We start from the raw sequence: 11333 nt of genomic DNA on the forward strand, positions 1-11333 counted from the left end.
GTTGACATGAGAAAATGAAGATGTATTTCTCAGGTAGTGTTTTGAATTTTCATCAATAATATTGTTTTTCACAAATAAGATTTTTTCAACTCATTCACTTGCTCATTTATGGGTTTTCTCTGAGCTTTTGTGATTAGCCTCTTTAATTAAGAATGTGGACCCCAATCAATTCATTAATTAAGAGAGAAAAAGAATTACCCAAAAAATAAGAATGTTTGGAATTTGCAGAATTATTTTTGTTACATAACCATATTAATCACCATGCAAATCTTATTATTTATAAAAAATTATAAATAAATTAAATTAAATTTAAATTTAAAAAATCATATTCTTCAACCTTTTCAACATAGATCTAAGATTTGAGTAGGAACAACAACAAATTCAAACATAGTATGACCACGAATGTGAAAAGTTTTTTAAAATGTTGAAAGTGCTTCTAAAGTCAAGTTTCTCATTTAAATTGTATATACATTTTCCATCCACTTTTTGATAATGTATACAACTAATTGAATACAAAATTGATGAAACTTAAACTACAAGAAAGTGAATCCTCCATTAAAAAGTTGAGGATGGGTATAAAGATGGGGCCCCTATATGAGAATGCTAGGGGAAAGTCGGTGGCCCTGGGGAACGTGGCTTGGGAACAAAGTGAGGTGGAGCCAGTCATGGAGCTGAGTCAAGCACACGTGGGGTGCCACGTCCTCCGCGGTACTCATTCGCGGGGTCGGCTACAGGACCCCGCCTTTCGGTCGCGTGGTCAAAGGACCGCGTCAGAAGGGGCAGAGTAGGTCGACCTACTGGACGGTCACCGGAAACCGCTGAACGCCATCCTTCACCCGTTTCTGTCCTTGTAGAAATATATTAGTTTCTCTATATCCTTATTGGTTTAGTGAAGATCATACTCCAATATACTCCAATTAAAAATTTAGAGTATGTCTGTACATTGAATAATACATATAATCATATGTAAGTTGAATATATGAATCGTGCTAAGATAATATATATATATATATATATATATATCTTCTTCTTTTATCTTTTTAAGATAATGTGAAATAATTTTAAATAATATTATTAGATAAAGTAATAGAAGTGTTGAGTGTTTATAAAGGGTCTTTATATTTAGAAGAGACAATGAGAGATTGCAACTTTTAAAACTTGTGATTGGTTAAAATTGAGAAGTCTCTTCCTAAATTGGCTCTATATTTAAGAAAATTAGCCAAATTACCATAGGGGGAGAAAAAAATAAAAATTTTATTTTTTAAAATCTTAAATGAAATAAATAATAATGACTTTCTAATTTTGCATTAGACCTACTTTAAGAGATGGTTTTTTTACAAGAAAAGAGAATAAAAAATATACTGAAATTTTCTAAAAATGATTAATAATTAGTTTTATTTTATTTTATTTATTTTGTTTTTCATAATTATTAGAACCATTATATGAACCTCTATATTTGAAATTATGTTAAGAAATAGTTGGGTCCTTGTGATAACCTCATTTTACTATCTCTAAAGAGTAAGATTTCTAGCAAACAATTTGTTTTTTTCACCAACCATACATCTTCATAAGGCTTTTATTCTATGTCATTTTGAGGTGGACTTTTAAGTCTCTAATTTTAATGCATAAATGACTAGTTCTAAACTATTTTATCAAGAATACTTAATTTAAACAATTTTCTAATGTCTAAATGTTGTGCATACAATTTCTTGATTATATTATCAAGGTGTATATTTGGCTAATCATCAAATATTATAACAAATCAAAAATGTGTAGTTTAGTATTAATAAGCACTTTATAAATATACAATAAGAATTATTCTTTTGATTCCTTCAATATAAAAAGGTATAATAACTAAATATATTTGTGTAATTTGTAAAATTTATAGCACAATGAATAATAAATTCAAATGCTATGTAAAAGCAATGATGCATTAGTACTAATTTTATATCCATAGTATAGAGTCATTCACTTGTATCACTAATTTTTTATGCAGAAATGTTTCTTTTGGGTTATTTTTAATGTTAATGTTAATAATATACAAATTTTGCATAGAAAATAGGTGTTTTTGGTAACTAAGCTCGATTCTCTCTAATTTAAATGTCTAAATGTAATAAATATGTATACATATATACATGAACAATAATATCTTATCAAATAAGTAAATAAATAAATAATGCTTTTTTTCTGTGTAATGCAATGTATATTAAACAAAAAACTTAGAATATAAAAATTGTATTGTTAAGGTTGCAGATAACTTTGTTTACAATACAAAACTTAAACTTTCAATAGTAACAATTCTAAAAACACATAATCAATTATCTTTAAAGATACACACAATTTTCATAATAAATTTATTTTAGTAAATTAACTCATGTGTTCTTGTGCAACATATCATACAAATATTTGGCATGCAAAAATTGAATGAAAAATATTAATCATTATATTTATTTATAATTTATTTAAATACTCAACTTAATTAAATAAATATAATACTTATTTTTACACTAAATAACCAAATTGAAAATCAATTGGATAAATACAAAAAAATCAAAAAATTAAAAAAATTTGAACTGAAGTGCATATTAAAATATCCAAAATTTTCTTTACGTGAGTAAGGTCAAAGCAGTATTTACAAGTAGATCCAATCGATAAAAGAGGTGAAACATTTTTCAACCTAAATTTTTAAAAGCACTTAAATTTCCAAGTTTTAAGTGTAGCTAATGGATTATGATTATGTGGAATAGGTAATCCACAATTAAACCTTTGGTCTTCATTCTTTCAATCATAACCCATACATTTGAAACTGTTTTTCGTTCAGTATCATGTGTGTTCATCAGTCTTGATTGTTTATATCCTACAAGATCGACTAATATTAATATGTAAGCATTCAACGGTCATCTTAGTTGTTGAATAAATCATCAAATAATTTACAGACATTAACTGCATAAAAAAATTATATAACACGCACAATTTCAAAAAATAGTGCAAAAATTCACATCCTCAATGCACTGTTGACATCACGAACTCAAACTGCATGAAAAAGTGTCAAATTCAGAAAAAAAGAAGCATGGGGATTCTGGGTAATATCATAAAATGATCAAGAATATTAAATCAGTAGATTGGAAAGAGATAACCCAACTACGAAGTTTGGAGAAACTTATCCAACAATCCACTCGCTGAAACCAGAAAGAAGACTGAGAATGAAGGAAACCGAAGCAAGTATTAACAGCATCCCTTGGAGATAGATCAACAGGAGCATGTAATTCTCGTGTCCCATAAGCACCTGAATGGCCGCAACAATTGGCTGAAAATATATACAGATATAAATACATGGGGTCATCAACTAACGCCGTGTGCATTACCGACTCCTTCAAATAAAACTGTGTGATAAAGAAGAAGAAGAAGAAGAAGAAGCTTACTTCAGTCTTAGAGCTGGGATTCTTTCCTGCTGGTTTAGTCTGCAAAATGATTTCAACACGATGGGTTTGCTGACAATGAGAGCGAGAGAGATAGAGAGAGTCCCGGTTTTAATTACATGGAAACACATGAAGCTGTCTCCTGCAGTGTGTGATCTGCTCGATGTGTGATCACTCGATCGCTATTCTCTGGACATGTACTCCATCTTTCATCGGAAGAACACACAACAGCGGACCTTGGAACTTGAGATAAGCCGACCTTCAGTTGTTGAAACGAGTGAATGGTTATGAAGGAAGATGTCGGCTGAGGATTGCTTCGAAGGCAATGGACAGGTCCCTGTTCTCTGGACCAAATATTCTCTCCGCTTGTCCCAGTGTGTCCTAAATCACCGAATATAGACTTAATGAATAGTCTGTTAAAACTCTTCTGACAAAGAAGAAAGTGAAACAACCCCCCGAAGTACATACTAAATTAAAGTGGAGTCGAAAGTTCACCTCTCGTGTTTGCCGATGTGCATTGAGCTCCTTGATGTTGGCCAAAAACGAGCTGAACTGCTCATACGACAACCGACTCCTAGCTTGCCGGAAAAACTCCTTGCCATCTAGTCGAGTGGAGCGCGCTGCCATGAGTAAATTGAGACATAAACAATCAGTCGCAAGGAACAATAGCCATAGAAACCTGGTGTTCCACAAGCAAGCTACAAGTAATGCCAGTGAGTTTGATGTATCGCGTATTTAATGACATAGGGAAGAGTAGTGATGGGGAACATCACATTGTCCGGAGCCATGACTTGGAGGAGAGCTAGCCCCGCTGGTTGGCTGCGACGATGGCAGCTGGATCATCGAGTTCAGAGGTGAATCTACATTCTTAGGCAAACGTGACCCAATTGGGATTAGTTGCGAGCTCGGCCGCAGAGTCGTTGATCCTCCTACGATTTGCTTCGGTACGGTACGTCCATTCCGTGATTTTGGTGGTGTTGTTCTGCCGTCTGCGAGAATGCCCAACGTTTCATGAGACTGACAACACAGAGGAATCGTTCGGCTCTAACTGCAAGAGGTAAAACAAATCACATAGGAGAAAGCTGAATTCGGATGATTCGTTAAGGCAGTTCGCCAGTTACGAAGAACAAGGAAGCATTTTTTCAGCTAAGGATTCATTTAGAAAAGGTCATCACCTGAAACTGCATCAAGATCGCCTTGATACTTGGGTGGATCGGGACGTGAAGACGTTTTTGCGTAGCGACCATGATCCTCGAAATTTTGCGCCTTAACCACGGCTGACTCCGCCTCTGTTAAATAGGCACATAACAACAGAGCATCACATCTCGTGCAGAGTTACTGTATAAAAGGAGATGAAACAACTTCCACCGCAAGTAATCCAAGTACTACAATCTATACAGCATATAAGGTTGATGCTTTGTTATTTACGTGAAGCCTTCCATATTGCAGAATTCGGAGCGAGGTTGTCATCCTCCTCCTGTTCAAGAGAGTGCATGAGCGTCCTTTTAAAGGTCTCCAGCTGCAAAATTCGGCAGGATGAGTAAGAAATGTCCGTATAATTGTTCGATATAGCGAGAGGCAATGTTGGACAGACTTGAACGTAGAATAGAACAGCTCAAAGTCGAAGTTTATGCTCATAAGATGCGCGAAATCCATAGCTACTGACCTTCGCAACATCCCTCAACAATCCTTTCACTTGTAAGGCCAGTGAGTTCTTCTCATCGACTAACTTCGTCTGCCACGAAGGAAATACACAACAATAAACAAATCACGAGTTAGTGAGGACTTATCGTATAGAAAAGCGCTACTACACCGAAGTGTTGATCAATGATTCTAGTCAAATCGAAGAGACAGCGCAACCATTTTATGCGGGGCTTTAACCAGAGATAAGGAGAGCAAAGAAAACTTCAAGTGTTTCAAGCTTCACACATTTTCGCTGCGAGTCGAAAAGTCGAGGTCAAGGATTACAATGCTGTATTCCTGTATTCCTGAAGGGGTGTCAACTCTGCGGCTACTTAAACAACGACGCGACCAAGTGCTACAAGCGATAGACCCACCTGCTCAGCTTCAGACTGCGACAACTTGGCGTTCAGAACCTGCAAAGCAGCCTCGGCTTCGAGCACACGCCCCTGCAATCCATGAATGACTTGCTCCTTTTCCGTCAGTTTCTGGCGTAGCTTTCCGGTTTCCGATTCCAGTTTTGACATGCTCGTCGCCACAGCCATGGCCGTGATACGACGAGCGACATCGAGCTGCTCATACGGATCTGAGGGAAGCACCGACACCAAATCCTGCGGCAGCTCACCCTGTCCTCCGCTGCCCATATTCAAACCCAAATGCAAAACTACCCGCAACTCGGCACAGCCCAATCCCTCCACGACGTCACTCCTCCCGTCAGATTCCACCTTTTCTTTAGTCCACATATCATGCCTCTCGCTTCTCCACCTTCACAACAACAACACAGAACAGCCTACTCCCCAAAACCAGCTCAAATTTTGCACCGGTTCCACTCCCCACGGCTGCGTCCCTACTCGCAATCCCGAACACGAAGACGCAACAACATCAGGTGGCAAGCGAGAGGACGCGAAAGACGACGAGGGCGCCACAAGATTCTCAATCAAGTCCACGGTGAAAAAGCGAGCCTTCCAAATCGTGTGGGTTTGTTTGTTTGTATCTGCGGGGGGTACAGTTGTGTGAAGATCGTTGCCGCACGCTGAATCAACAATGCAGCAGGGCCTGTGGAATGCGAGGCCATCGTTCGAATGATCCTCCATCTCTCTCTTTCTGACGCTTCCCCTTTCACGGAAGCAGGACGCCATGCTATTGGCAATCGCCTCGTAGTCAGTCCCCACCAGCACGGATCCGCAGCTTCTCGATTCGATCTCCGGTGGAACAAATCCAAGAAACCTTAAAACTGCTGCTGCTGGCTCCGGCGCGAGCATTAATGGAAGTTAGCCAGTGCCCTCGGAAAGGGGGTGTTATTACTATTAATGGCTTACCAAGTTCCCTTTCGAACCCCCACGTTAGAATAGAGGTACGCTCTCGACAGTTATGATTGGTCCACGTAAATGACACGACACGTCATCGATCTTCCCGCCAACTCTGGTCCTTGGGACCCGCTGAGGTGGAGTAGAAGTTGCCAGGTGTCGTTTGGATGAATATTGTTTCGTGGATGATTGGAGGTGCTTCCAGTGAACATCGCCCCGTGGATGAGATAATCGGTCTTAGGGATGGGACACTGTGTGGATTAATTGTGCTCTTCGAAGTTATATTGCTTGGATCCATATTTGGATTTGATGGACGAGGATTTAGGGCACTTTATGTTAAAGATACGAGGTGATAAGTCTTTTTTATAATTTTTTGATTGGTTCAAATTAAAAAGTCATATTTTTTTGACTTTATACTTTAAAAGAAACATGTCCTAATGTTTTGAATATTGTTGTTTTTTGGAATTTTTATTGAGTCCATCTCGAAAAGGTGGTTTTTTATTTTAAAAAATTGAGAAGCAGTTTCAAAAAAATTCTTAAAATAACTATTTAAAAAAGAAATCAACTGTTTTTTTATTTCTCAAAATTGATTAAACCAAGATATAGATTGAAAAGCTTAGACTTATAATAAAAAATAATGATTTGGTTCAATTTATGGATTCTTCTTTCTTTATACAATATCCAAAGCCCAAAGCATCTAAAGGACTTTCTTTCACTAAGTAAGAGACCTAAATAAGTCTTTATGACTATGGCTTTTTAATGTAAGTTTTTAGGTATTAAATATCCATTAGACAATAAAATAGAAGACTAAAGTAAGTTACTTTAAATTTGACATTGTCTATATGTAAGTGGATTTTAAATCCAATTACATATTTCATCAAATTTATCTTTTATTTTAGATTTTTTACTATAGTATTAATAAAATTTAAATCTTGTAATTAAATATTTTTATTAAATAATTATTTTTTAATACTATATATATATATATATATATATATATATATATACACATACATATGAAAGCTTAAACTTAACATTATTGCCAAAGTAATTAGATAACCTTACATCTTTGACACAATTAGACATAAATGAATGCTCATACTTGACATCATTGCCAAAAGTATTAGTCAACCTTACATCTTTGAAATCATTAAATATAAGTGGATGCTCAAATTTGACATCATTGCTAAAAGAATTATACAATTTTATATTTTTGAAGTAGGTACATATATGTGGATGCTCAAACTTGATGTTATTACCAAATAAATTAAACAATCTTACATCTTTGCTATGATTAAGCTTAAGTGGATGTTCAAACTTAACATCACTATCAAAGGAGTTGGACAACCCTACATCTTGCAACCAATTAGATATAAGTGGATGCTCAAACTTGGCATCACTACCAAAGGATGCAAACAACCTTATATATTTTATAAAATTAGGTACAAGTGGATGCTCAATCTTAACATTGTTACTAAATTAATTAGGCAATCTTAAACCTTAAACATTATTAAATATACATGAATGTTCAAACTTAAAATTATTGCCACCTTACATCTTTAACATCAATATATATATATATATATATATATATTTATCGTTGTTTGAAGTTGAGATTATTCCTAAAAGAATTGAACAACCCTACATATTGTTAAATATTAATAAATGCTAAAATGTGATATCTTTGCCAAAGAAATTGCACAAATTTACATCTCTAATAAAATTAAATATAAGTGGATATTCAAATTTGACATCATTAGCAAATTTATTCAAGTTGACTTCAATTTATTCTAGAAGTAAATAAATAACAATATCTTTTAGTTTAAATAAATTCTTAATAAATTTAGAAAATTACACAAGAGTGTCTGCAAAATAAAAATAAAAATAAAAAGTATCTATCTTGCACTTTTTTATTTGATTCCTATATAATTAATCATACACGTTTTTAAATTAACAAGTTTTTTAAGAATTCAAAATCATTTGCTGAAAAGAATATGATATTATAAAATATGCTAATTTTTTTAATTATATATTCAAATATATTTTCTTTTATTACTTATATAAAATAAAATTATATAGAAAAAATATTTTTCTAATTTAAAAAATAATAATATATATAGATGTATATATTTTTTAAATAAAAATAAAAATTATACAATAAAACATAATACATTTTAGTTTTTTTTTTTTTATAGATATACATATAACACAAATAAAATAATTTAAACCATGAAATGTCTAATCCTAAAATATTTAAAATTTTATGAAAAATTGATAAAAATCAAAACTAAAATTTTATATTAAATATATTTTGTGCATTTTAATTTTCTAATTTTCACATTAGTGTAATTAGATAATCTTATTTTTTCAAGAACAAATTCAAATAAAATATTGAATTATGTATTTTTTTATAAGCTGATGATGTAAAATAATTACATTTATTTATTAAAATTTTGTATAATCTAGTTGGATTCACTTTAAACTATTTTTTGAATGCGAAATCTTTTTTTTTTGCAACAATTTGGATTGTATATTGTGTAGCAAATATATTTGTTAGCAGTTTTATTGCTATTTGTTGTAGCATGTTGTTTTACATCCAAGGTTGTTGAAATTACAAGCAATTTTGACTTTTTTTAATAATAGAAGGATGAAAGACGTGACACTAGGCTTTTTTAACATTCTTTATATAAATTTATATCTATAATTAATTTGTGTGCATCAAATTATTAAAGATTTGATATAAGGCTTGTCAAGTTAGATGTCACAACACATTTCTTTCTTTGGAGCACAAACCAAAATGTATATTAGATATCTTATAAAGATGAATGGCATCACTACTCTTTATGTTGTTTATAGAAAAAAAACAAGTCAACGAAGCCTTTGCACAATTAGCTTAGTAATACAAATAATAATACTTATAATTATTATTATTAACAATATTACATCGAAAATTTTAAATTAAAGAGGATACACAAGCAAATTCTAATGCCAAAGTTTGCAAACCTGGCATGTACTTCATTCTAATCTTATTAATTTTCTTTCATTGCACATTTATATTTTTTAACAAGTTTGGGAAAAAATAAAACAAATGTACTTTTTTGAGCTACTATAACAAATAAATTCTTAAACCAAGATTAAAGATAAGAAATAAAGAGAAAATTATATGCTTTAAAATATTTACAACATCATACATTCAAGATAGAAAAAAGCTTCAGATAGCAAAGCAAAATGAATTGCTTAAAAATCACATTCAAATTTATAAAAGATATACACAACTCAATGTAAAGTGGTGACATGTAAGATTTTGCATGATTGACTATACATGTATTTACATGAATATATTGTTCCAACTATTGGATTCATATCTAAATTTGCTGCAACATACAATTATTTTTTGAAGTACCAATATATTTATTGAAGTTATATGATCGTATGTCACTATTTCCTCTCACATGCTTAATAACAAGCCCAAAAGCCATCTCTTTTTATGAACACACAAACACACATTATCTAATTCTAAGTAAGCATAAGAATTGGTTTTTTTTCTTTATATTATCTTTTTATTTTCTTCATTGAGTTTTTAGGATGAAAAACCAACTTCTTCTTCAACCTAGGCCAAAGCTTGGCTATTTCTCTCAACTTCCAAATCTCTTACATAAGATATTTAGTTAATTGCATCCTTAATCTTTAACTTAAATACAAATTGGAAATATATTATTTAACTTGATTTGTAATATTCTCAAGAAATCCAATAAGTGTTAGTTAAGCTAAGAGAGTGTATAGCTACTAATAATTGATCATGCATAATTAATCATCATAGTTGTGTATAATTATGCATTGGCTTAAATTCTCCAAGCACACAAAAATTCTAATCTATTCTTTAATATTTTTTTTTCTAGCAATTCTTTTAACACTAGATTCTAATCCATAAAGGCATCATTGCTCAATATTATTCTAAATTCCAACTCTACATCGTCTACTCAGCATTAACACTTGTAATACTACATGTTAATATTCCTTATAAATTCATTGTAGACCTCACTATTGTGATGACATCCTTTTAGATATATATTTTCTATGGTAATTATATGAGTCTTCTATCTACATATTTAGCAATTTGTTATTTTATGACATTTGTTTGTTACCAAAAGATGTTAATATAAATGTTGATTGCTTTATTAGCATTAAGTGTATTGGGCCTTATCTTTAATGTATCTTGCATTAGTCTTTTGATGTTTCAAAGGAGAGATTTTATATCAATGCCACCTTTAATAAAAGATATAAATATAAATTTATGAACACTATTTTGGTTTCTTTGAGTTGAATCATTTTTAGTTTTCTTTTGAAATCAAATTATTATATTATGATAAAAAAATAAAAAAATAAAAGTGATTGTCCATATTGTAGTTGCAATAATTATATATGCATAAAGAAAAAAATATGAAATAAAATCAGGACTTTTAATCCATTGAAATGAATAGATCCATTAAAATATTTAATTCAATATGAACTTTAATTTAATGGAAATAAATAAATTCTAGAGGCATAAAAATATAATGGCTTTCAATTCTTTTATTTTAAAAGTTGATAAATGTTTCATGTTAAATTTTAGGCTTTTAAATTCAATGATACATTTTTCTTGTCAATCACAACCAAGATTTTTAAAATCACAAAAAAGTAAGATTTATTTTGATTTAGAATTACATTTTAAGTATTTAGGCACTCCTCTAGAATTCTATTCAAAATTAATAGGTCTTACAGAATCTCTTTTAGCTCTTTGCTGTTGTCAGTAATAAATGAAGACTGTAAACATCCACTTATTTGTTGCTGACAACAGGAAAGACCTAAAATACAAGTTCGGTTTTGACATTCAATGCATTGAATTGGATAAAAATCACAAATTATTTTTTTACCTGTGTGTTCATGC

General features: G+C 31.8%; 1 protein-coding gene across 1 annotated transcript; it reads right to left on the reverse strand.

Annotated features, from left to right (window-relative positions):
- Positions 1-3274: 3274 nt before the first annotated feature.
- Positions 3275-6179, reverse strand: LOC112275193 (uncharacterized protein At4g15545). Its single transcript, XM_024505365.3, has 7 exons — positions 5477-6179; positions 5086-5154; positions 4848-4938; positions 4595-4708; positions 4193-4408; positions 3915-4039; positions 3275-3800 (listed from the first exon to the last, which is right to left on the reverse strand). The coding sequence occupies exons 1-7, from the start codon at positions 5840-5842 to the stop codon at positions 3705-3707; spliced, it is 1077 nt and encodes a 358-aa protein (XP_024361133.1). The 5' UTR covers positions 5843-6179; the 3' UTR covers positions 3275-3704.
- Positions 6180-11333: the final 5154 nt, after the last annotated feature.

The sequence above is a fragment of the Physcomitrium patens genome, chromosome 1 (assembly GCF_059467195.1).
Source record: "Physcomitrium patens ecotype Gransden chromosome 1, ASM5946719v1, whole genome shotgun sequence".
Taxonomy (NCBI): domain Eukaryota; kingdom Viridiplantae; phylum Streptophyta; class Bryopsida; order Funariales; family Funariaceae; genus Physcomitrium; species Physcomitrium patens.